Below are 27431 nucleotides of genomic sequence, written 5' to 3' on the forward strand. Positions count from 1 at the left end.
TGGGTCCTTTATATGCATTATCTCTTGTAATCCTCACAACAACTTGATGGGGGCAAATAATATATAGTAGCTCTATTTAAGATGACAGTATTGAGATTTGGAGAGATTAAGTATGTGGCTAGTGTATAGTGAAATGAGTGATTCAGATCCAGTTTTTGTGACTCCAGATTATAGAGATGCCTGTTTCACCCATTTCTTTTTATATACATGCTTGTACACATAGCGTTTGCCAGTTTCTGATGTCTACATTTTTTTTTTAAGATTTTATTTATTTATCTGACAGAGAGAGAGCGAGAGAGCACAAGCAGGGGGTAGCGCTGGGGTTGGGGGAGCGGCAGAGGGAGAGGGAGAAGCAGGCGCATCGCTGAGCAGGGAGAGCAACGTGGGACTCGATCCCAGGACTCTGGGATCATGACCTGAGCCAAAGGCAGATGCCCAACTGACTGAGCCACCCAGGCGCCCCTGATGTGTACATTCTGAAAACATGCAGAAGTGGGGGAGATTTGTGGTAGAAAGACTAAGGAAAGTTACAAGTTGTATGTCATCTCTTCCTCATTCAACCCCTTGTACTTAGTTTTAATTCCAGTGGTTAGAGGGAGAGGGCCACAAATTGTATATGAGAGACAGACAGACATTGTGAGATGGTGAGCCCCAATAGAAAGGCTCTGGGGACTCAGGTGGGGAAGGTTGGCCAAAGTCAAGGAGGACGGATTCCCCTGGTTCCGTTGGTTCTACTTCTGCTGTGCAGGGGCACTCCCAAGGGCTAAAATCTCAAGAGCTGCAGGAGATCACACGTGACACTGGGGTGGTGGTGAGAGGCAGGACAAACCTTCAGCTCTGTTGAGTGGCTCTGCTGTAACAGACACGGAGCAACAGGAACCAGAGAAGGAGGAGCAGAACAAGTCAACACCTTGTGGGAATAGCAGCTAACAGATGGGCATTGGGCAGGAGTGAGGCATTGCTTTGGGCATCTCAGATATGACTATGGAGAAAATTAAGAGATGCTAATTTCCATCAGTCAGACTAGTGGGGAATTTTAGCTCCCTAATTAGGTCATTAGAAGCAAATTTGACCCTATTTTATAGTCTCATATGAGTGAGGTCTGGGATACATTTGGTTTATATTGTTTTCAGACAAAATACAGGTGAGAAACTATGTGATACAAGCATCTTATCACCATGTTGCTGAAGCAGTTGGCTTTGTGAACTTCTGGAATGCATCCCTCCACTACATGTCTCATATTTGTGTACATTAAAAGTACCTTTTAATACTGAGTTCTAACTGTATATCTTGTTTTGTAATCTAGCTGCATGTTGGAAAAATTTCTGATTTGTATTTTGGTTCTAAACTAGTGAATTGACTCTATACAGTATTCTTCCTGTTCCTTAATAATTTTGAAAATTTTACATTTTTTTTAAAGATTATTTATTTATTTATTTGACAGAGAGAGAGATAGAGCAGGAACACAAGCAGGGGGAGTGGGAGAGGGAGAAGCAGGCTTCCCACCGAGCAAGGCGCCCAATGCGGCGTTCAATCCCAGGACCCTGGGATCATGACCTGAGCCAAAGGCAGATGCTTAACGACTGAGCCACCCAGGCGCCCCTGAAAAAATTTTACATTTTTTTTTAATGTAAAGGAAAAAATATAAGCAGATTCTTAAAAACTTGGTTTTGGTCTACCCAAGCAAAGTGTACCTAGATGTACTGTATATTGCTTTATAGTACATTTACTTCTTATTGCATAGTTTATAGAACGATTTTAGAAGAAGAAAGGCCACTGGGGTGCCTGGTTGGCTCAGTCGGTAGAGCAAGCAACTCTTGATCTTGGGGTTGTGAGTTTGAGCCCCCCACTGGGTGTAGAGATTACTTAAAAAAAAAAACCTTAAAAAAAAAAAGGCCAGATAGACATATAGTACTAATTTATATTTAATATCTTATATGTTAAAATAATTTATATTCTATTTTTTCTGATTTCTAAGAAAATGTATTTTTTTTCTTAAATTTTTCTCAAAATGTATGAAAATTTTAGGTTAAAATAAAAGAATAAAGTTTAAAAAGCCCTCTCCCATGTTTTTTTCCCTGCATTAGTACTTTTCTTCTGTGACTACAAGAATAAAAATATTGATGTAGAACTTTGGAAAATAAGAAAAGCATAAAGAAAATCAAAATCACATTTATATAATCCCAGTACAAAGATGTGGTTAACATTTTATCTCTCAGTTTTTTCTCTCTGCATATATGCTTAATAGAATCATATATCTACTCCTAATAATTGTATATTCTGCTTTTTCAATTATGTTGTGTTTTCCTCCTTCATTAAATGTTTTAAAAAATATGATCTTTCCTGGCCACATAGCACTTTATCAAAAATATACAGCATCATTCAACCATTGTAATATATTAGGGAGGTTTCAGTTTTTCATTACTATAGATAGTGCTGCAGTAAGTATTCTGGTCCACAAATCTGTCTGCTTCTCTGCTTAGCCTGTTGCCTAGAGGTACCCAGAAGTGTTTTTCCTGTGTTTAAAACGTGTAAACATCCTTAAGACTTTTACACTGTAGTTTAAATAAATATAAATGAAATCATCTAGCATAGTACCTGGCGGACAGGCACTCAAATACTGACTTTTTTTTAAACAATAGAAATTCAGCATTTTATTTGTTGTTTCATCCTCAGTGATGATGGTTTTTCCAGTACCTGCCTTTCCTGTAATGTTTCAAAAGTAAACTCTACACCTGAAGTGGGGCTCAAACTCACGACCCTAAAATCAGAAGTCGCATGCTCTACCTACTAAGCTAGCCAGGTGCCCCTCTTGGATTTCTTTTATTCATTCATTTACTCCATTCATTCATGCATTCATTCATGTACTCAGTAAATGTTTATTGAGCACCTACTATCTGTCAGGCCCTGTGCTACTGGTACATGTTAACTTGGACTTGGGGAAAGCATTATGAAAATACTTGAAAACGTCCTTGATCCCTGTACCTGGAGAAATGAATCTGTTCTTACCTTGTACAGCATGAGACCTCCCCTTTCTGAGCTTCTAATTTAAAAAATGAAGTGATTTATACAATATGCTTTCTTTTCTCTGCCAGAATGGACAAAGAAAATGCCTTCTTTGCATTCATGTTACTTAGCATGGCTGCTTTTGTGAAGGTTAAGTGTGCGTACCAAGTGGACTGGGTCAAGGGTGGGTGACGGACTCACCGTCTTACTTCCAATTATTGTGGAAACCTTATTAAATGAGGTGGGATTTTATAAGCTGTTTGAAATGTAAGAAAGAACATTTAGTGAGCTATGAATGTATTTGTCTGACATGATGAAAAATGTATAACCTAATTTTAGGTTTTGTTTTTTGATGATAGGTTTTCTTGTTTAAAGAATGTTAACGTGAATATGTAAGAAATGTTCTATATTCATACATTAGATGTTTGTATTCTTTTTTTTTAACAAGTGATTATTGTCTTTCATTTATGATTAAAACACAGATTGTTAGGGCTTTATACCTTGGTTAGATTTTATTCATCCTGGGAAGCATTTTCTCCTGTTAAAATATTAAAGCTTAATCTGAAATATTTTCACAAACACAAGTGACTTTTTGAAGGTTGTGCTCTTGCTTCTGTGCATTTTCTTTTTGCATATTACACATTAGCCTCCCAGAGCGGGGGGTGTTCTTTGTTGCTATAGAATATTATACATTTAAATGAAATCCACTTATATATTCATGAGTTAAAACACCTTTGTAGAAACCTTCCTTATAATTACAGATAAAAAACTTCGCTATTCTACTTATTACCCAACACCATGTATATTTAAAAGCATTACAAAGCCTAATTTTGGGTGTATATACTTTGTTATGCCTTACAAAGCCTTTAACAATAGGAATGTGCTGTCATATCTAAGTGCTTAGAGTAAAATAATTTGTCAAGTTCAAACATTAATAATAGAATCAATGTACCCTAACAAAATTATTTGGGTTATTTCCTTTTATTACCTGTTACTTAAAATATATTGCAAAATACAGGTGAACCTGTTGTGTGCTTGTTAAACTTGTTACTGATATTTTACCAACCAGAAGTCTCATTTAACTTGTGTTCTCCACCCCACCCCCCCACCCCCACCATACGTAACTTCAGCCTGGTGAACATGTATAGAGTAGAACAGTTTATGAATTGTTATTTCCATTTACAATGACTTGGTGGTGGCTGGTGGGACATATTACAACAGAGATTTTCATTAAGTGCTAATCTGTTTCTATCAAGTATAATGATAAGAGTAAAAATTAACTTAGTACAATAATGTTCCAGCTTCATGGAATTGGGGAAAGGAAATGTATACACTGAGTAGGGGCTATTGTTTTTTGAGCACTTTGCATGGTAGGTGCTTAGCACATTGATTCTCTTGGAATGCTCACAAGAATTCCATTAGGTTCATATCTTATTTTCACACTTTTTAGATAATAAATAACTTCCTTAAAGTGACACAGCTAGGAAGAGGTGGAGGTGGATTGCAACCTAGGCAGTCTGAGTTCAGTGATTTCTTAGACAGCCATATAATCTGATGTTTCTATTTGAGATAAATAAAAAGTTTAATATCACTGATTTGAAATTAATACAGTAACTGCGTTTAAGGGATGCCTGGTTGGCTCAGTCAGTTAAGCGTCTGCCTTTAGCTCAGGTCATGTTCCCAGGATCCTGGGATCAAGTCCCGCATCGGGCTCCCTGCTCAACAGAGAGCCTGCTTCTCCCTCTGCCTGCTGCTCCCCCTGCTTGTGCGCGCTCTCTCTCTCTGACAAAATCTTTTAAAAAATTGTGTTTAAGGGGCGCCTGGGTGGCTCAGTCATTAAGCGTCTGCCTTCAGCTCAGGTCATGGTCCCAGGGTCCTGGGCTCGAGCCCCACATTGGGCTCCCTGTTGGGCGGGAAGCCTGCTTCTCCCACTCCCCCTGCTTGTGTTCCCTCTCTCGCTGTGTCTCTCTCTGTCAAATAAATATCTTTTTTAAAAAAATTGTGTTTAAAATGCTTTCATTCCATATTACGACCAGCCACTTAAGAAACGGTACGACAGTGGGCATAAAAGATTCAGGAGAAACATGAGGACAAGGAAAGGCAAGACCCAGAGAAAGGAGTTGAGTTGAGGTGAAGTGACAGATGGAAAGGGGAGAGGAAAACAAATGGCTTGCAGAGAAAGAGGGATTCTGGCAGAGGTTGGGGAAGGAAGCAGAGGATGCCTAGTTACATAGGTAAAGAAAGAACTAGAGAAAGTTTGGAAATCTAAGTAAAATTACTTTTATTATGGCTGGCTTTTCCCTTTGTGAATTTTAGCATGCTTTTTGAAATACTAACTAGCTTTTCGGCTATTCAGAATTCTTCCACTCTTCTTTGTGTGTTAGCCCTCTGGGACTTAATTTCATTTCACCCTTTATGATGAAACTTCATTCAAGGTTAGATGATTCAGAATTCAAGTTATATGTATTACTTCTATTTTTTCCTGTTTTCTTACATAACACGATACACATACGCATAATGAAATTTTCATAAGTGATCTGTTTGATGGATTTAATTTAGTCTTCAGTCATACTCTTGTGAATTTCTCTTTTATGCTCTTTGAAATGAATCCTCAAACTAACCATATCTGTTAATTTAAAGGATTTATTTAGAAATGAAATAAAGTTTGACAGAATGGAAAGACTTTACTTTCAGAGAACGGAAACTTTTTTTGGTGATAGGACCAAAGAATTAATTGTATGTGTATGAAACAACTACTTTGTTTTCAATTATGTGTACTTATTACTTAATTGATCCCAGATTTAGTGCTTAAATAGATTCTTTGGTTTTATTTTGAGTATATTATTGATTTTGTTGTAATGAAAAGAGTATGGGGCTCATATGTAACCTTGGGCAAGTTACTTTAACTTATCTACTTCTTCATTAGTAAAATAGAAACCATACCTGCCCATTTATCTCACTGAGTGAGTGTACAAATGTGTATGTGTACTAGAAAATACTTTATAAATATTATTGCTAAATACATCTATGATTGTTACATTAGTAGATTGCTTTTAGATTCACCCTTCCGTTAATTAAAGGATGAGCAGATGCAGAATAGACTAATTCTTCTGTTTCATTTAGATTATCCAAATATTGAATTTCAATAAACTAAAGCATTATTAGTCAAAGAAACTTGGTCAGGAAATTACAAGGAAGTGGTTAAGTTATACCCAGCCTATCACAGATCTTTTTAATAGGGACAAATATCTGTGCCATTAGTTCTGGACCAATGTCTTTCCCTTTCACAATACTTTTAATGCATAATTTATAAATCTCTTTTTATCAACCAATCTGACTTTTCCAAACCCAGACTAACATTAAGCAAGATAGAATGAGCAAAAATCAGGGAAGGTCAAATAAGCCATCAAATGATCAGATTCTCATTGGACGCTAATGGAATTCTAGACTTTTAGAAAATGATTAGTTATGAATTTCAATGCCCTTGTTGACAAAGGGTCAGTTTTTATAAAATTATGGTAAAATCTTAATGAGATTTTTAAAGCACTGTGTTGGATTATTATCTCCATAAAAACTGTACATAGTTCATATTAAGTCTTACATGAACATTTTTGCTGAAATGATAATGACATCATGGCTATGATCTTTAAAAGAGCCTTATCTTTTAGAGATATACTAAAATATTTGCTGATAAATGTGATGTTTTATAAGTGGATGGGGTTATTGATGAAACAAGGTTGGCCATGAATTAGCAATTATTGAAACTAAATGATTGGCAAATGGAGGTTTATTTTACTAGTTTGTCTTCTGTTGTATATTTTTGAAATATTTTTTAATAAAAAGCTAAAAGAGGAGAGGTGGGTAGGGGGATGGGTGAAATAGATGAAGGGATTAAGAGAATTAAGAGGTACAAACTTCCAGTTATTATAGTAATAATATTGTTATAATGTGGTAGGTGACAGGACTACATTTATCATGGTGAGCATTGGATATATAGAATTGTTGAATCACTATGTTGTACACTTGAAACTGATATAACATTGTATGTCAACTATACTTCAATAATAAAAAAGCTAAAAATTAAATTTCAGTGCTTTGTGCTTCTGATTTAATGAAATAATTATATCATGCTAATTTAAAGTCAGAGTTGTATTAGCAAATATGAGGTCTTGAATAATCCTTGTTTTTCTCATGATACATAAAATCAGTATTTATTATATCTCTCTACTGAAAAGATATCAGGCATCTAATTAAGACTTAGCTTCAGATGTTTGGAGGAAATCTTATTTGTAATAATTAAGTGTAATTTTTAGTCATATTTTTGGTTCCTTTCCATGTGAACTACGTAAGAATGCCATATATAGAATGTAATAATTCAGTGACTGTATTAATATAGTGATCACATTTGCATCAAGTGTTAAACATTTGTCCTCCTCACTAAATTGTTTATAAACTCCATGAAGGCAGTCTGTATGTCTTAACTGTTGTGTGGTACAGTGTATGTGGCATATGGCATGGGCCCAGTAAATATTGTTGTCTGATCATGGTTTAAAAGAAAATGATGTTTAAATAATCTGCCTTTAGATTTCTTTTAAAAATCTATTAAAGGTATGAAATTTTTATTAAATGAAGAGCACCGTGGTGAAGGTCTTAACTGAAATGACTTATAAAGCAAATCTATACTAAGTGTTTTGTCTCCATAATTATTTCCTGTTATGTGACAATTGCCATTTTTTTGGTGTTTTTTTGCAATATTGTTTCACAGAAGGCTTTCTAGTCCACTAATTGTGAAAGATATACAGAAAAGCAAAGGAAGATGAAAATGAAAATGAAAGATCTTTTGTAGATCTTCAAGATTTGATGAACAAATGGAGAAATTTTTATTGTGTTCCATTTTTAAAGATCCTATACGTATAATGTGTATTTACTGGGTATTTAAATAAAAGTTATTCCATTTGGGATTTTCACCATCGCAGTACTTGACATACTCACTGTCAGTTGTCAGGTGTGGGTGCTCACTGATTCTGGTGTGTGGCTGTGCCTCACCAAGGCGACATGGACTCTGCTGTGGCCACAGCCTTCTGACCAGCTTCTTTGAAGCCAAACTATCCATTTGGCTGGTCCTGTGTATACCTGCTGGACTTTGCTGTACAACTTTCCCTTCATCACCCTTCTCTTAGAGCCTTTAATGAATGGCTCCATTAGTCATGGGCCTGCAGTATGTTTTAGCTCTACATTTCTTATATTACCAATAAAACAGATTCCTTCATTATCAAGTCAAAACCATTCTGCCTGGCTTTCAGCCCTTCATAATCTGGTTACGTCTTCAACCTTGGTTTTCAGATCTAGTCAGAAGGCCTTGGGAAACTGAACTGAACTAAACTGGGATGCAATGTACAGACTGTAATATTCCCAGGAATCTCTCTGGTAGTTGTGGGAGCCAGACCTGTTCCTATACAGCCTTTAGCTTCTGCTCTTAGAGGCAGGGACTGTGCCTTATCTTCATACTGTGTTAGTACTTAACATGAGGTGACCTGCCCTCCTCTCATGCTCTCTCTCTCAAATAAATAAATAAAATCTTTAAAAAAAAAAAAAGGGATTTAAGAAACTGAGCAACTCTGAATGAAATAAGCCCTTCATTAAATCGTCTATAAACATGACTTTTTTATTTTTAAAGATAGTGCTGATTTAGTAGACTGGGGTAGTCATTTACTACTGGGGTCACTTCTCTTCTGCTTTCTTAAACCCATAATCCATTCAAATGGTTACTCCCAAATGGTTCCTCAAACAACCAAACTCTATTCCACCTGGCTCCTGCCTGGCATCCATATGGCTTTTCTTGTCTGGTGAATCTTACTAAACTGGAACACATGGAAATGTTTTGCCCTTCGGTTATAATGCTTAGTTAGAACCCCACCTAAGCAGATTGCTTTATGCTGGCTCTGTTTTGCATTCAGAAGATGAGGGCACCCCACAGGCCCACTGACCACTTTGGCTGTAAGAGATGAAAAAAATAATCAAAGGTTAGCATTCCTCCTGAAAAATTCCCTAGGAAGTAGACTCGTGATGCCCTTGATCCCTGTTGCTCTTTTTCCCTGAGTTAGAGAGAAAGCCTTGAATGGGTTCTGAGGTCTTGAGTGGGATTTACCAGGGACGCCGCTAATTTCCCCACTGTAGTTTTCCTGTCCACTCCAGATTTTCTTTGAAAATCCCATCCTTAGCTTCATGAAGCCATTTGTCTCATTCTTTGACGCTTGGAACAAATAAGATAAACAATTCACATTTTCTTGGCATTAGAAGGATTTGTTGTTTTTCAGTACTGAACCAACAAGCCATTAACGTGCATCAAAACAGTACTTCAGGTATTCATTAGTTTTTATTTTTGGGGCTTCTGTGGTATGCCAGGTCCTGTGCCCAGCACTGGGGGTAGAGTAGTAAATGGGATAGATGGGGAGACCAAATATGAATTTAAGAAACAAAACAAATGATCGTAGTGGAAAAAAAAGAGAGAGGCAAACCAAGAAACAGACTCTTAACTACAGAGAATAAACCAATGGTTACCAGAGGGAAGGTGGGTGGGAAGATGGGTTAAATAGGGGATGTGGAATAAGGAGAGCACTTGTGATGAGCACCAGGTGATGTATGGAAGTGTTGAGTCACTAAACTGTACACCTGAAACTCTTATTACACTGTATGTTAACTAACTGGATTTTAAATAAAAACTTAAAAAAGACCCCCAAAATAGGACTGTTTCTGGATTGATTCTGTAAGAATCATTAAGAAAACTTATTAAAAGTATGTATCTCTAGGTCCTGGATTACTAGGTTTGGGTGAAATATTTTTTTAAGTTTTTTGAGCAAGGTCAAGAAATAGTTTTATATTAGCACACTCGTGTACATTCTATAATGCCAGCAGTATAGCCATGTCCAAAGGGTGCTCTACCTTTTTAGAATTAGTACTACAAATTCCTTTCATTCCCAGGTATCTGATGAAGACAGATCTCTCCTCCCACATTCCAAGGAAACATTTAAGTGTTAAAATAAGAATAAAATTGCATCTCTTCATTGAGAATCCTGAAATTTATGTAAAAGCCTCTCCCATCCTTACTTTTTTTTTTTTTTATTCTAATCCTTTCTAGATCAGGGCATTTTCTTGGATTACCAGTTTCTACTTCTGTGGCTTTGTAATTCACTACTATTAATCCTGCTTCTTTAACAGTTCTGAATTAGATTACTCCAACCCTCTCCTATGCGTCCCTCTTTTGGGAGTGTTCTCAGAATATACAAGACTATCACAGTGGTGGCATCACACCTCTCCTACCTGCAGAGATGAAAAAAGTAATCAAGGGTAGTCCTTCTCTTCACCCTTCACCCCCTAGCACTTCACCCATTGTGCCTTGATCCCTGCCACTCTACTTCTTTGGGGCTGAAGGGAAGGCCTTGAATTTGCTCTTGCATTTGAGTGAGATTAGCACCATGAAATGAATCACAACCTAGTTTGTATAAGGTAAAGAACATGTGTTTTAAAACCTAAAAGACTGAAGTTTAAGCCCCACCTTTTTTTGCCACCTTGTAGTTGTGAAATTTCGGGGAAGCCCGTCTCTAATAGGCTTATGTTAGTCACCTATGAAATGGAAGTAAGGATACCTCTTACAGCTGTAATGAAGATTCCAGATGATGCAGAGAGAGGACTTAGCTTGGCATAGGGTAAGGCCTTGATAAAGTAGGCATTTTTATTTTCTAGCTGTTTTATCACCTACTCCTCTTCAACTCTGGCTGCGAGGACCCCAAATCTTTACTGAGTATGAGCTGTGTGCAGAGACTGAATACACAGTCCAAAATCACATTTATAAACAGCTACTTTCCAAGCAAAATTAGTGACCCTGTACTGCTCATCTTCTGCTCTTTCTCTTCCAGTCAAGAGTTTTTTAGTCATATATGGCCATCTCCACCACAGTGACTATTACACTTCTCCCCTATATCAGAATTTTTTAGGCCTATTATTTCTACCTCCTGGAGATGTTTCTCTCTTGTCCCCATGTTATCTCACAAGAAAGATATCTGATGAGTGCAGCTCCCAAGAGTTTATGAGAAACAGCATCCTCTTCCTTTTTCCCTTTGCTCCCTGAATTACTGGTTTTCATTTGCTTCTAGGTTAGCCAGTGGAGAAGGCCCCCTTAAGATTCACAAACCAAAGCTCTACTAGAATCTTTGTGCATGTTTGTATTATTTAGGCTTTTCATGGTTCTCTCAACTCTGAAGACACAACCGACATTCCTTACCACCAATGCTTTTCTCATCGTAACACTAAATGCACCTGCATCCTCTTTATGCAGGAGTAAAAGTGTAGCTTTTAGAATACCAATTTAGGGATATGGTCCTTCTCTACCTCTGCCATGTGAGGAGATAACACTATTGAATCTGAGTTCATCTTCCTCTTTCTCTCCATCACAGCTTTGACTAAAAGATCAAAATTTGCTTTGCAAGCTGATCTCATTCTCCCCTTCTTTTATGATGTTTCTTTCCAAAACCTGAGCTACATTTCTGTTTGCCTACCAGTTTCTGTCTGCTGCCTGGTTTTCCCAGTCTTTGAGTATATATGATCCTTCAAGGCCAACCATTCCAGGTTGGAGTCTAGTTTTGTTTGTTTTGGGTTTTTTTTCCCCCTAAGCAGGCTCCATGCCCAGTGTGGAGCGCAACATGGGGCTCGAATTCACGACCGTGAGACTGAACAGACTGAGCCACCCAGGCATCCCCCAAGTTGGAGCTTTTTAGCATTCTTCCATAGTATATGGTTTTTTAAACAAATGGTGATAGGACAATTGGATGTTTGTATGCAGAAAAATGAACACTTTGCTCTATTCACACAAATTAACTCCTAGAGCACCGTAGACCTAAATGTTAGAGCTAAGATCACCATTAAGAAAATGAAAAGACAAGGCACAGAATGGAAAAAAATATTTATGAAACAAATATCTGATAAAGGACTTTGTATCCAGAGTATATAAAGAGCTCTTACAACTTAATAAGACAACCCAGTTTTTAAAATGTGTAAAAAATGAAACTTACATGACTCAGAAATTCTTCTAGATATTTATCCAAGAGAAATGAAAATGTATGTCCATACAAAGTATTGTATGTGGATGATCACAGCAGCATTCTTTATCAAAGCCCAAACTGGAGACAATCCAAATATTTATCGTCTGGTGAACAGATAAAAGGTATTGTCACTATATAATGGAATTCTGCTCAGCAACAAAATGAGCCAACAACTGATACATGTAGCAGCAAGGATGAACCTCCAGAACATTATGCTAGTGAAAGAAGCTAGAAACAAAAGACTGCTTATGGTATAATTATTTTTATATGGAATTTCTAGAAAAAGCAAAAGTACAGTGATGGAAAGCAGGTCACTGGTTCCCTGGGGTGGGAGCTGTGTTTGGCTGCATATGGGCAAAAGGATAAAGAGAATTTTGGGGGTGGTGCAATGGAAGCACTCTAAAACTGGATTGTGGTGATGGTTGCACAGCTGTATAAGTTAATAAAACTCAATGAATTACGCCTTCAAATGAGTTAATTTTATAGTATATAAATTATAACTCAGTCAAGCTGTTTAAAAAATTGTCCATAGCACTTGGGTTATGAGATAGCTACCCAGTTTTTACTTCTTCTGTCCCCAAGAAGATGACATAATCCCTTGTCCCTTCAGCAGTATTTCTCAAGCTTCTGGTGCATAAGAATCACCTGAGGGGGTGCCTGCCTGGCTCAGTCCATAAAGCATGAGACTCTTGATCTTAGCGTTGTGCGTTTGCGCCCCATATTGGGTATAGAGCTTACTTATAAATAAATAGATTGGAAAAAAAAATCGTCTGGGGATCTTATTAAAATGCAGATTAGGATTCAGTAGGTCTGTGGTGGGGTCTGAGATTTTGCATTTTTAACAAGTTCCAAGTGATGCCAATGCTGTTGGTTTGAGGACTGCACTTTGAATGAAAGGCCTTGGAACTTGTTCATAACCCAGGCTGCATGCACATTAGACTGTCTTGGGGAGCTTTTCGAATAAAATTGATGCAGCTTTCTGCCAGAAATTAAATTGGGAAGCTCTTCAGGTGATTCTGATGTGCAGTCAGGCTGAGAACCGTAACAAAATGGGATTCTTTTTACCATAGTGGATCAATAATAAACTTCTACCTATGTCTCCCTCACTCTCATCCCACAGTTTAGCCCATAACCTAGAGCCCCCAAATTATGATCAGAATCTCTTGGAATAAGTAGGTGAGTAAGCTAGCACACTTTGACTACACTTTTTTTTGAATTATTTTCTTACACATGGCAACCCCTTAGTCCTGGCTAAGAATTAGAATACAGAAGAAAGGAGAACATGCAATGATTATGATGATAATAGCTAAAATGCATTGAGCAATTACAATGTACCTTGCACTGTTCAAAACATTTTACATGCATTATCTACCCTCATATTTTACCCTGTGAGCTAGGTACTAGTATCTTCTCTGTTGTATAGAAGGAACAAAGTATAGAGATGAAATGACTTGCTTAAAATCACACAGCTAATAAGTGGCCCACCTGGGATTTGAAAAGAGGCAGTCAAGCTGCACGGTCTCAGAGAAGCTGACACTCACCAGTACCTGCCTCTTGTTTTTGCCAGACGTTTAGCCTCCAATTTCTAACTGATTTTCTATCCTTGGGAATGGAACCAGACCCCACCCAAATCTTCAAGGCCCTTTTATTAGTCTTCTAAAACACACCCAAGCCTACTAGTGTTTCTGTACCCCAAGGACTTACTCGGTCTTGCTTGACTTATGTTGATGCTGGAGGCTCCTCTGAGCTCTCTTATTTTGATTGCTTGAGCTGAACAAGAGAGACCAGCAAACCAAATTTTTAATACCCTTTTTTCTTCTCTGTGAAAGATTCAACACCTTGTACCTGAGCTTTCTTGTGTCCTAAATCCTTATCTGAGTTCCTCTTCCTTCCTTGACGACAGATGCAGGAAAGGCTAGATGTTAGAGTGAGACTGGGCAGGGTATTTAACAAACTGACCACATGTATTTAACCTCTGTTAGCCCCCACCCCCTTTTTAAATAAATAGAAATTGGTTTCCATTGGGGTTTCAGGTGATTTTAGTGCCTGCAATATTCTTTGTTAACATAATGTTTTTAGAAAGCTGAGTGTCAGGAAAGCCCATTTTTAATTTATCAATGGCACCCTTAGTCTTAATATGCTAAAGCATACTTTACTTTTGAGCAGAATTAATCTTTTATCAGATGTACCATGGATGCTGTTGGTTTCATTATTTTAGGAAAATGTTCTTGTGATTGTTTTAGAATTAATGCTACCCACATACCTTTATTTTCCAATATCTATTCAGAATAGATAAGGAAGATACAAAGAGTCACCCATAATAAAGCTAATGCAAAGCAGATTTGTCTCTGCTGTTTGAAAAACTAACAAAGGTGTTTAACTTGTTGATTTCATCTTTCCTGCGAGGAAAGTGAATCTGAAATTAAGCCTGTGGTAGAGAATATTTGGACCTTCTTTTACAAATTACCGCTTTGTGGAACAGTGAAGAAAATTTTAGCACAATTACAAGAGGATAATTTTATACATTGAAATTTTCCAGAGGTTGGGGGGAGACAAAAAAGCAATTTCACTCTGCCTTTTGTTTAAAGCAGGGTCAGGTAGAAATGTCAAAAGCTGTCAAGGTAACTTCTTTGCAACACTTTTCACACGCCTACGAGTCACTCAAGAGCTTTTTAAAAATACAGATTCTTTGGCCTCACCCTTTTTGGTTCTGAAGTTTTAATAAACTCCTCAGGGGATTCTAATATGTATTACATTAGTCAGGGTTCTCTCGAGAAACAGAATCTGTATGAGGGTGTGTGTGTTTCTATAAAGAGATTATTGTAAGGAATTGGCTCACACGTTTATGGAAGCCAAGAAGTTCCAAAATCTGAGGCTGCAAATCTGGAGACACAGGAAAGCTGATGATAGAGTTCTGATCGGAGTCTAAAGGCCTAAGAACCAGTAGAGCCAACAGTGTAAGTTCCAGTCCAAGTCTGAGTCTGAAGGTAGGAGACTGCTGTCTCAGCTTGAAGATAGCCAGGTAGAGAGAGAAAGAGCAAGAGAGAGAGAGAGGGAGTGAGCAAATTCTCCTTTACTCAACTTTTTTGTTCCATTCAGACCTCAAATGGATTGGATGAGGCCCACTCACATTGGGGAGAACAGAATGCTTTACTCAGTTTACCATTTCAAATGGTAATCTCATCAGAAATATCCTCACAGTCACACCCAAGAATACTGTTTAATCAAATATTTGGGCACCCCATGGTATAGTCAAGTTGACACATAGAATTAATCACCACACTACCCAAATTAAAAGAATCTGAAGCCGTGAGGGGCAAAATTGGATTTCCTTGGAAGAAACACTTGAAAGGAGAAACCTTATAAAGAGAACTTTGTTGCATTTTAGGAACCAATTAGATAATTTGCATTATAAAAAATGTTCAGACTTGGCAAATCCTTAGAGGCAGAAAGTTGCCAGGGGTTGAAGGCAAGGGGTGGAGTAGGCGAGTGACTGCTAATGGACATGGGGTTTCTTTGGGAGTGATGAGCATGTTCTGGAATTAGATATTGGTGATGTTCGCACAACCTTGTGGATATGCTAAAAACCGAACTGTACCCTTTGAAAGGGTGAATTTTATAGTATGAGAATTATATGTCAGTAGAAAATTTATATGTTGAGAGAGATTGGATAGGAAGAAGTTATGGTAGAGACGTTGACATCTTTGAAATACTGAATGGAGCACTGGGTGTTATACGCAAACAATGAATCATGGATCCCTACATCAAAAACTAATGATGTAATGTATGGTGATTAACATAACAGAATAATAATAAAAAAAATGTTTTTTATGAAGAAGTAAAAAAAAATGGGGTGATAGAGAAAAGGGGATGTGAGATGAAGGGAGACTATTTTTTAACTGCAGGAGATGGGTCCCTGGCTGGCTCAGTAACAAGAGCATGAGACTTGTGATCTTGGGGTTGTGAGTTTGAGCCCCACGTTGGGTGTAGAGATTAAATAAATAAACTTAAAACTCAGAGGAGATATTGCTGCATGTTTGTAGACAGATTCAAATGCTCCAATGGAAAGGGAAATATTAATGATGCAAGATAGGGCAGAGGGAATTTGCAGGACCAAATCCTTAAACTGACTGGAATAGCACCTTGAATAACGTTCTTCACGTCCTTTCCCTAGGTGACAGACCAGTCGGTGAAAGCATTTGCTGAGCACTGTCCTGAACTTCAGTACGTTGGCTTCATGGGTTGTTCAGTTACTTCTAAAGGAGTCATTCACCTCACCAAGGTAGGTGCCGTGGCTCCATCTCCTTAGCGTTTCTCTTCCTTCCTTCCTCTCTCTCTCCTTTCTTCCCTTCTTTTTTTTTAAAGAGATTTTTATTTATTTGGGAAAGAGGAGCACGAGCACGAGTGGGGCAGAGGGTAAGGGAGAGGGAGAAGCAGACTCCCTGCTAAGCAGGGAGGCCAACGATGCGGGGCTCCATCCTAGAGCCCTGAGATCATGACCTGAGCTGAAGGCAGATGCTTAACTGACTGAGCCACACAGGTGCCCTCTGCTTAGCGTTTCGATTATTCATGTCAGTGCCCTGGCATTGTTAAATGTCCTTGAGTGAGGAATAGTCAGACCGTTACAGAAGTGTACTAGGGTTTGAGAGTTAAAATCAGTTTAAAGCAACAATACCAAACTTAGCTTTTCTTAAATGGGACATTCATTTAAACAGGAAGCTTACTTTTTTGCTTTTACATTGCTAATGACTATGAAATATATGCATTAAAGAAAATTATCTGTATGACAAAAATTATTTAAATGTTAATTTATTGCATTTAGAATATATTTTGATTGAGGTTTTAACTGCTTACATATAATTAGGTCCTTTGAGCATTTGGCTTTTAAAAAGTGAATATGGTCAGTGCATATGATTAAGCTGAATATGTAAGGTGAAATGAGAGGTAAATGTGTGTCAGAAATTAACCTTCTAGTTCAGAGAGTTCACTTATGTACCGAATATATGAAATCTTGTATTTTAGCAATGATGACAATGCCAGTTCCTTTGTAACCTCTCACTTATGTGTCTTCACTCCAGAGCTTTAAAATAATTAGGAACAAATTCTTACATGTGTGTAATGGAAAACTGGCTACTATAAAATTTACCTGTGTATTATCTGAAATTTGTCACTGACTAGATTTTAACTGTACCGTACAGTACTTAGGAGAAATGGGTATGACTCTTGCCCCTCGCACTTAATAGCTGAGTAACCTTTTCCTTCACCCTTTCTTCATTTCACCACTGTTAGGAAACTGCTGTGTTAGTAGCACAATGTTGAAGTAAAACAGGTGAGATCCCAGGTCTCTGTGAGCTTAGTCTCTTCAGGTCTCTAAGCTTACAGTTTAGTGGGAAATAATCTTTTTCTTTCCTTCCTAGGAAAAAAGCAAATGATTGTGAGTTACTTAGGACTCTGGGGGGAAAAGAAAAAAGGACTCTGGCAATAAGACACAGTGGATAGGAGCCTGGGCTCTGTTGTTAGCTTGAGTTTGAATCCTGGCTCTGGCGCTTATTAGCTAAGTGGAGAAATTATTTTTCAGGGTATTAATTGAAGGCACTTGCCTCAGTGTGGAGATTGCAGTAAATGCTAAGCAAATGTTAGCTATTAATATTAAAATGGATTTTGTGATATCTAAGTTGCTGAAAAGTCAGAGCAAACTTTGGGAAAAAAATACCAAATCACTGTTTTGGTCCAGTATTTCTGAAACAGATCCTGTGATTGTCCTGCGTCTCCAAGTCTGATAACTGATCAGCTTTAGTTGTATTTTGAGGGTCAGAGCCTAAAGCTAGTGGAGAAGAAAAGCGTGTTATTCTCAATAATTGTTCTATCAGAATGTCTTAGTGTAACCAAAACCATACATAACCATAATTTTTATTCATTTCCTATAACCTTGGCCTGAACATCTTGGTGGATGAATGGTTTTCTAATCACATCTAATGTTGTTTGTAGTGTAGAGTGGAAATGCCTTTGGATGAACAGATTGTGCACAACAAGTGTTATAATGACCATATGTGGGATTTTTAGGATCACTCGAAATTGTACTCATTAAAGACAAAACAAGACTTATTAGATCAGTAAGTGCTTCCCTGAGCATTTTGAGATGGCCAAAAATTATGGTACACTGGTTCTTAACAGATCAGAATGACTCTGTGACAAAATAGCAGCTATAGCAAATAGCAAATGTCTGTGTTGGAAGGCTCAAATTGCTGAGAATGTTCTTCTAAAGATGATTGGCCAGAATGGGTGGTTTGGACTGTCAGTAGTCCAAATCTGCTGGATTAATATCAAAGTTGGTCCACAAACTTTTGAGGATCATCTTTGTTGCTCAACAAAGTCTTTTGCTTTGATAAGACTGATTTGTGGTATAATATTGCTTAGCTTCCTGGTTTCAAGTGAAGGCAAGGTAGCATTTTAAGCATGCATAGCTTCTGCAAAGCTGTTTTAATTGTTTTATCTATTGAAAACTAGGACTAGAACTCAGATTTTAATAAAATAAAAGCTTTTTTATGAAAATATTTGCATTCTGGCAGTTTTCATACTACGACATTACACAAAATGTAATTTACATTCACAAAATGTTTTTTAATATATAAATGCTCTTAGGAAGTTGTGTTATCCTTATTATCATCATGGTGTGTTATTTTTAAGTAAATGATTAGAGAGATGTGAGATACAGAGTGTTGAGAGCTATTGGTCTAAATATGTTTAATTTTATATGGTTTAGAAATTCTCTCCAACATACTACTTTTCTAAGTCTTGGGCTCTCGGTTTGCTAAAAGGCAAATGGCATCTCCGTGCCTTAGTTTCCTGTCTATGAAGAGATGTGCCTGAATTAGATGATCTGTCTCTAGAGTTTCTTGTAACCAGAAGAATCTACGCATTTAAGAATCATTGACCTGGAAGGGACTATTGGGGGGCTCTCCCTGAAACTAAGAAATGTCAAGTCTTTAGTAATTTAGAAAGGAAAATTGGGGATTTGTGACAGCTCAGATTGTTATACCAAGGGCAAGGAGACAGAAGATTGGGAATAGGTGGAAGGATATTGATATCCTATAACTATGGTTCCTTGGGCCTAATTTTACTTTGATGTGCTCAGTATCGGCTAGACTCTTATTCACTGTGCAATATTTACTGACGACACACCTTTAGTCTTAAGAGAACTGCTAATATCAAACAATATTGGAGTAGGAGGTCTTCCTTCTAGGCTCCTATAACTGTAAATTAGAGTCCAGAAATAGCTAAGACTGGATAAGCCCAAGTTGAGAAGATAAAGTCAGGTTCACTAGACTGTGTTTGGAAACTTTTAGATCCATATTTAGGAAGCAATACTAAGATCTTCATTTAGCAGTTGAGAACGTTAGTGACTTCTTGTATGTGACAATTGAGTCTTTTCCAATACAGGTGTGTTTGTTCTTTTCACTGCAGTGTACCTATTTATAAATATAAAATATTTTTATCTTGGTCTCCCTCCTATTTTTTAAAAACAGATTCAGCAAATGCAAATATGTAATCAACCCCTGATATCTAGACTGTAGTGCCTAAATATCATTTGCCACTAAAGGAACTTGTAGAAACATGTCAAAAGGACCCAAAACGAACATGAAGTTGTTCCCACTGGCCTAGGCTGGCATACTTTGAGCATCGAGAAGGAAAATTACTGCAGTGGATTAAAACAAACCAAATATATAAAAATCTTGAATTCGTAATGATATATATATAAAAAAACCTTTCTTTTTCCAGCTAAGATGGAGTCATAGGGACCAGATTTACTCTTTTCCTTGAAACATCCCCAAAAACTAGACAAAATATATGAAACAGTAGTCTTTAAGACACTGGATGTCAGACAACTAAGGACAGTGATCCCTGAGATAATGAGAAGCAAGAGCAGTCCTATGACCACCTCCATCTAATGCACTGAAAGAATTTCCAGTTTGCAGCACGGGAAGGGGTAACCCAGGCAAAACTAAGCAGACACTCTGAGTTGAGACAAAGCAAAGTCCAGGGAGACCAAGGCAGCCAGAGTTCAGGGGACAGAATACTGGAGTGGACAGAACTCCATAGAGAACTATGTAGGGAATCCCAGAGATCTGTAGATTCTGAATGAGAATTAAAACACAACACTGATGATTTAATGTGATGCTGCTAAAATTCACTTTAGGTAAAATTAATAGCACTAAGCACCTGTATAAGAAAAAAGGAGAGACCTCAAATTAGTGACTTTCTACCTCATGAACTTCTACCTTACGAAACTTAAAGAAAAAGAGCAAATTAAACTCAAAGTAAGCAGAGGCAAGGAAGTAATAAAGATCGAAGGGAAGTCAATGAAATGGAAAACAAGAGTAAAAGAAAAAATTATTGAAACCAAAAGGTTTATCTATGATAAAATAGATAAAATTGATAAATCTCTATTTAGACTGATTAAGAAAAGGAGAGCGAGAGAGACAAAGAAGACACAACTTGCCAATATCATGACAGAACTACGGATTCTACAGATGTAAAAAACTATGGATTCTACATCTACATATGTAAAAAAGATGTTATCTACAGATAACAAGGGAATGTTATACATGGTTATGCCTATAAATTCAACAAACCAGATGAAATGAAATATTTATTTGAAAGACACAGACTACCAAAGCTCACTCAAGAAGAAGTACATAACCTGAAAACTCCTATATCTCTTAAAGAAATTGCATTTGTAGTTAAAAACCTTCCCTCCAATGATATTCCAGGCCCAAATTGCTTCCCTGGTGAATTCTACCAAATACTTATTATATTTAAAAACTTTGGGGTACCTGGCTGGCTCAGTCGGTAGAGCATGTGACTATTGATTTCGGGGTCGTGAGTTTGAGCCCCATATTGGGTGTAGAGCTTACTTAAATAAACAAACAAACAAACAAACAAACAAACAAAACCCAACCTTATCTGTAAGAGATACACAAGAGTATTTACTAGTGAAATGGCACAGTGTTTAGGCATTTGGTTTAAAATACTACAAAGAAGATAAGAAGAAAAAGAGAAAAGTGGATAAGCCAATAAAGGAGACAAAAATGGCAAAATATAGATAATTGAGCTGGGTTTTAGGAATGGGGATTTATTACCTTATTCTCATTACTATTATTTATATTTAAAAATTTCCATAATAATAAAAAAAGGCTTTTTAGGGGTCAAAAAATTAAAAATGTCGATATTAATATCACATGATAAAAATCACACTATTCAATATCATACTTTTTTAAGAATGCATAATAACATAGGAGATTTTCAAGATAATAACTAATAATGTATATTAACATATAATATTTAAAAATCAGTTAATTAAATAGACCTATGGAGCTGAAATGTCAAAGTGGTAAGTTATTTTTATCTGTAGAGTATAAACTTCAGAAATGTGGGTTCCTGAATTTAATGCCACAGACCCATTGTGAGTTCACATCCGATCAGTTCAAATGATTTTAATCTTTTTCTTTTCTTAAAAAAGATTATTTATTTGAGAGAGAGAGAAGAGAGTGCCCAAGCAGGGGGAGGGGCAGAGGGAGAGGGAGAAGCAGGCTCCCTGACATGGGGCTCGATCCCAGGACCCTGAGATTGTGACCTGAGCCGAAAGCAGAAGCTTAACACACTGAGCCACCCAGGTGCCCCCAAATGATTTTAATCTTTTATTAGATCTTATTTTAAATGACTACTAAGAAAGATGGAGAAAAATTTTTGATAAAAAGTTCACTTTTATTATGTGACATATAAAAATTCATATTTGCCATAACAGTGGTCGATGTATTTTTTTTAGATTGTTGATATATTTTAAAGTTGTGAGTGTTAATATTATATTAAAATATGAATAATATAATAAGACTACTAAATATTATAAGATATTATGTAATATTAATTCTGATGCTACATTAGATCTTATTTTTGCTTTATTCAATTTATAAGCATGATCTGAATTTTTAGGATATGTCAGGTATGGGTTTGGTTGAAGTTTTTAATGTTTGTTTCTGTTTTTAAACAGATTTTTTGGGAAAGGTAACAGACAACTAAACAAAATGCCCAAACTTCTGATATTTTCTTGGACCATAATCATATTTAAAGAACTTAAAAAAAACACCATATATTTTAAAAGTGCTTATGGTTGAAAGTATGAAGTGTTTTCTAAAGGAAAACAAAATTGATTTTTTTCAGTCAATTTAACATAAGTAACTGAAAGAATGTTCATTCATGCAACTAACTCAATTTTTGTTTTCCTTTTCTTGTGTATCCAGAGACTAGAAATGAAAGATGAACTTTCTTGCCTTTTAAATTTCCAAACAACTGATTAGTTTAGAATTCTAAAGGAAGGACATACTATTTTGCTACGTTAGGGGTGATAATGCTGTTTAGTCATAGTTTATCATTTCATTTCTAAGTAATTATAGTACTTGAGTGTTATTTTGAGATAGGGAAAAATATATATTCTTAAATTCATTCAGCTCTAAAATATCTTGTGAGTATGAGCCAGTGAGTATTATGAAGGGGTGTTTGTTGGATGACCATGCTTTTGGTTCCTTTTAGCCTTTCAGAACTTAAGAGTTGAGTGCAAAACCTGAATGCTGAGAATATAAGCAATGATTATCTAGTTTTGGCATGATCCATTAATCAATTTTTTTTTTTTTTTAGAAGTTTGCAGGGGACACTAAACCACTTATTTCTGTCATCAAAGCTAATGGCATGACTACTGATTGTATGGCCAGGGGCAAATCACCAAATTTCTTTGCCTCAATTTCCTCATCTATAAAATAACAATAATAATAGCATCTACCTACCTCTAGGGTTGTAGAGGAAGAGTGCTTGGGACGTAACTAAAGATGTAGTTGAAAAATAACTAAAGTAATAAGAAAAATATTCATCTTGGTGTACAAAAGTTCCCTATAACTCTTTAGTCCTAATCTGCTCCTATTCTTTCATCAAAATAAAAATGTACAATAATTTTCATGAAAATAAATCTTATTTAAAATATTTGTGACCTTTTTTTCTACCTGAGTGCCAGTGCTAAACCTTAAGATTAATGACTGTGTGTCTGCTCTTCATTGTTTTGTTTTGTTTTGTTTTGTTTTCCTTTCCCTGCTTAACCCCTTAAGGGTTATTTAACGATTTAAGTTCATGCACTGAACAACTAAAATAGTATTTTTAATAAAATCATTTTAAATAATTCCTACTCTAGCAATATACTGAATTGGGTGAATATACTGTTGTGTACCTTATTATTACTGCGTGAATTAGTGACTTTGATTTTTACTTTTTAAAATTAGTATAGGCAAGGTCTACATAAGCTGTAGCAATTTATCACATTTAGTTTTTCATTCTGTTAAATCAGTAATCCCTGTTCAATGATGCTAGTCTTTTTATATTTTAGAACTCTGTTACTCATACTCCAGTTGTAATATATATTTGTTTATGCTGCATTTTCATTTCAACATCTACAATGGCAGGGTATATGACACTAGTAAAAATGAATGAATTCATCTTTCAAATGACTCAGTTTGTGAAAGTCCTAACAAGTATAATGAACAAATGAGTTTCTTTGTTGTATCTATCCTTTGATAAAATGGTTGCTTCAGGCTTTAATATAAATATATAATACAAAATGAGAAAGTTGGCAATCTTTTTTGAAAGAGCCTTTCTTGGATCTTGGCTTTTATATTTTAAATATTATTTTACTTTGCTTATATTATCCTCATTTCACTCCTTGAATTTTTTTTTTTAAGGTTTTATTTATTTATTTTGACAGAGAGAGAGAGAGACAGCGAGAGAGGGAACACAAGCAGGGGGAATGGGAGAGGGAGAAGCAGGCTTCCTGCCGAGCAGGGAGCCCAATGCAGGGCTCGATCCCAGGACCCTGGGATCATGACCTGAGCTGAAGGCAGACGCTTAACGACTGAGCCACCCAGGCGCCCCTCACTCCTTGAATTTTTATCACACACTTATTATTCATAAATTGTGGTTTTGTTGCAAATATTCTTATAAAAAAGGATTCCAGCTTTATTTATCTGGTCTCTAACACATGAGGTCAGTCTTTATCTAAGAAAGATTAGGAGATGTTGCTTTCATGCTTTCTTAGACTTTCAAATTCGTTCACACTGTTTCGTGAGAGAAATTTTATTTAGGGATCAGTGTGAGTCTACTTCACTTAGTCTTGTGGTTTATACATAAATAGTGATATTAGACACGGATGAGGTCCCAACAGAACAGACTGCCCGAATTAGAGAAACCATATTTGGAGTCTAATGAGAATAAGTTATAATGAAACTTAATGAGGAAATATATTACTGAGAAAAAATAAAGTAAGCAGATCTCATTTATTAATTTAAAATAAACATTTATTGAGAATTAGAATTAAATAGAATCCAAATTGATTTAAGGGACATATTCAATTATATAAAACCACTGACAGTTATATTCAGTTAATAGTTTTGAACGATTATACAATATTTAACAGTTCTTTTATTAATTAATTTAACTACCAACTTAAGTACTATTTTCACTGCACCTGGGCAGGTCTTGTCAGCCACAGAGAAGTGCCTGTGTATGAACACATTATGTATTCATTCACACACATACTTAAACACAGTACACGCCCACACCATGTCAATCATTAATCATTAGTCAGAACACAAATAATCAGATTTTTCTTTATAATTTTGGGTAACATTGTGTGATGTTTGTAATGAAGATCTAAAGGGGCTCCTGGCTACTGAAAGGAAGATAAATTATGTTGTATCTTTATTGTGGTCGCGTTCTTGGACAATAAGGAATTCATTTCCATAGTAACTCTCTGTTAGTCAAAAGCTAATTTATTTATGCGACAGTAGGGGTGTGTGTTCTGAAATTGTAGCTTGAATCCTCAATATTTAATCAGAATTTGGGCCTATATAGTATTACTCATTATTTTCCACAATAATTTTTGGAATGAAGTTTGGTTCTGAGCTCCCTGTTCTCCAGACACACTGGCCCAGTAATAGAGGCCAATAGAGGCCACTGACTGAAGGCAATTGAGCTCTTCGCATGTTTGCTCTCCAGCCCGGAGGTATCACAGGCATTTACACAAAAGCTGTTGATCACACTGTATTTACAAAACCTTTAGGAACATAGCTGCTTCCCTACTGTAGACTTCCCTTCAATTGATTATATCCTAGTGGGATGATTGGCCATCAACATTTTTTTTTCTCTTAAAGAAAGCTTCCCACTGGAACTTCTATTATATTCACTAGAAGATAGGCTTGGTTATTATGTTTGATCAGAAGTACTTTTTCAACATGCAATTGGCTCTCAATCTTGGATCTTTAAAAATTAAATAATACCCCTGTGCCTGAGAAAGCAGTGCAAGTGATGACTTTTACAGCTTTCATCTGGCTCGAAAAAGAAAACAAAGCTGGTTAGCACCCTGTGTTTCTCAGGCAAGTTGCAGGAATACTCTGGCATAATTATGCTTCTGGGTTGTTATAAAGAACTCCCATTAGATTGACTGCTTTTTTCATTGTTGGAAACTGGATCCCCTTTCCCCCTTCTTTCCTTTTGCTTTGTTCTGATCCTAGGTCTCTTAGCCCTCAGATCCTTTTTTCTCTCTAAGCATGCATTTCTACATCATTGGGGGCTTCATTCTCCAGGCTGCATTTAGTGCGAGGCAGCATTTAGTGCGAGGCAGCCAGGCCAAAGGGAGGGGGAAACTAGGGTATTTCTTTCCTTCCCTTTTTGTCTCAGAAAATGTTACTGGCAGCAGCTGTATTTCCTCCATGGTTCTAGCCCTGGACAGATCCCCTGCAGCTCCAGCTTGTATTGAATGGTCACAGCCTGTGGGTTTCAGTAACACTGACTCTTCTTTTGTCCCTCCAGCTTTGGGGTGCATATTCTTCCTGCTGTTGTGAAATCTCTGGCTTACACTAGCCTCTCCAGTATTTCTTCTCTTCACTGGAATAACCAATTTCCTTAATGAAATTCCCTTCATGTAATTTAATGGATACTTATAGTGGTTTCTGTTTTCCTGTTTAGACCCTAATACATCTTTCTGCATCATTCCAGGTTTCTTACATGAGAGCCCACTTAAGAGAATAGAGCCAATATTTATTTCCTTTCAGAGAATCTTCTAACAATGGTGATCAAAGCACAAAGCAGAGAATTGCACATAATGTAAGATTTAAGTTAGTCTTGACCCTTCCTCAAACTATCACTAGCCATACTTCTGTTCTGGATCTAGACAAGCTATAGCTAGAGAGGTAAGGGCAGCTAGCTATGTGACAGTTAAGAATAAGGAAGCTACAATGGTGACTCCCAAAAATAGGATAGTGGGCTAGCTGCTTAAGTATAGAAAGAGTTTTTATACACGCTCCTAGCAAAAACAAAATTTAAATATTTTCTCAGTGCTATAATCCGTAATGTCAATTCACGAAGGTAAATGTAAAGAAAAATATTTGACTAAACAAGAAGCTAAGTTGTGAACTGGTCATTTGACTTACTGGTTATCAGGTACTAGTTAATTTAAGTTCTATCTTAGATGGTTTTGACTGATAGTTTAAACATAACATGCTATCATGTCTACTTCTGTTTATTTTTTAATTTTCAAAAATCTCCGTCATGCTTTTTTCACTGGTATGAGAAGATATAAGTGACTCAGAGTACATATTATTAGAGTTCAATCATAATTCGATATTTAAAATTATACCCTAGATGTACACTAGCTATTGTTATTTTAAATTCATCTCAACTGGTTTAAGCTTTTTACTCTTAGATGGACAAAATAGATTGAGAGAGTAGAATTACAGATGGATAGTTCTTTGTATCAGAAAGTAGAACTTTAATATATAAAACAAGTTACAAAATTTTTGCAGTTTATTTTGGAAAAATTTGTATTATCTGTTTTAATGATAATGTGATTTCATGATCTACATTACTTAATATCAGAGAAAATTTCCTAAAGACCTTCTTTCTAAATACCATTTCTTTTTTTTATATTTTTTTTTATTATGTTATGTTAATCACCATACATTACATCATTAGTTTTTGATGTTGTGTTCCATGATTCATTGTTTGCATATAACACCCAGGTCTCCATTCAGTAAGTGCCCTATTTAATACCCATCGCCAGGCTAACCCATCCCCCCACCCTCCTCCCCTCTAGAACCCTCAGTTTGTTTCTCAGAGTCCATAGTCTCTCATGGTTCGTCTCCCCCTCTGATTTCGTCCCCTTCATTTTTCCCTTCCTGCTATCTTCTTCTTCTTCTTTTTTTAACATATAATGTATTATTTGTCTCAGAGATA

General features: G+C 36.4%; 1 protein-coding gene across 4 annotated transcripts in view; it reads left to right on the forward strand.

Annotated features, from left to right (window-relative positions):
- Nucleotides 1-27431, forward strand: part of FBXL17 (F-box and leucine rich repeat protein 17) — a 459233-nt gene that overhangs the window by 131492 nt on the left and 300310 nt on the right. For all 4 annotated transcript variants that reach the window (XM_081826475.1, XM_081826474.1, XM_081826476.1 and 1 more), the window contains one exon: nt 16279-16386. In XM_081826475.1, the coding sequence (XP_081682601.1) occupies nt 16279-16386 (108 nt within the window). The remainder of the gene's footprint in view (nt 1-16278; nt 16387-27431) is intronic.

The sequence above is a fragment of the Leptonychotes weddellii genome, chromosome 7, assembly GCF_054177405.1.
Source record: "Leptonychotes weddellii isolate Sample4059 chromosome 7, ASM5417740v2, whole genome shotgun sequence".
In the NCBI taxonomy this organism is placed as follows: domain Eukaryota; kingdom Metazoa; phylum Chordata; class Mammalia; order Carnivora; family Phocidae; genus Leptonychotes; species Leptonychotes weddellii.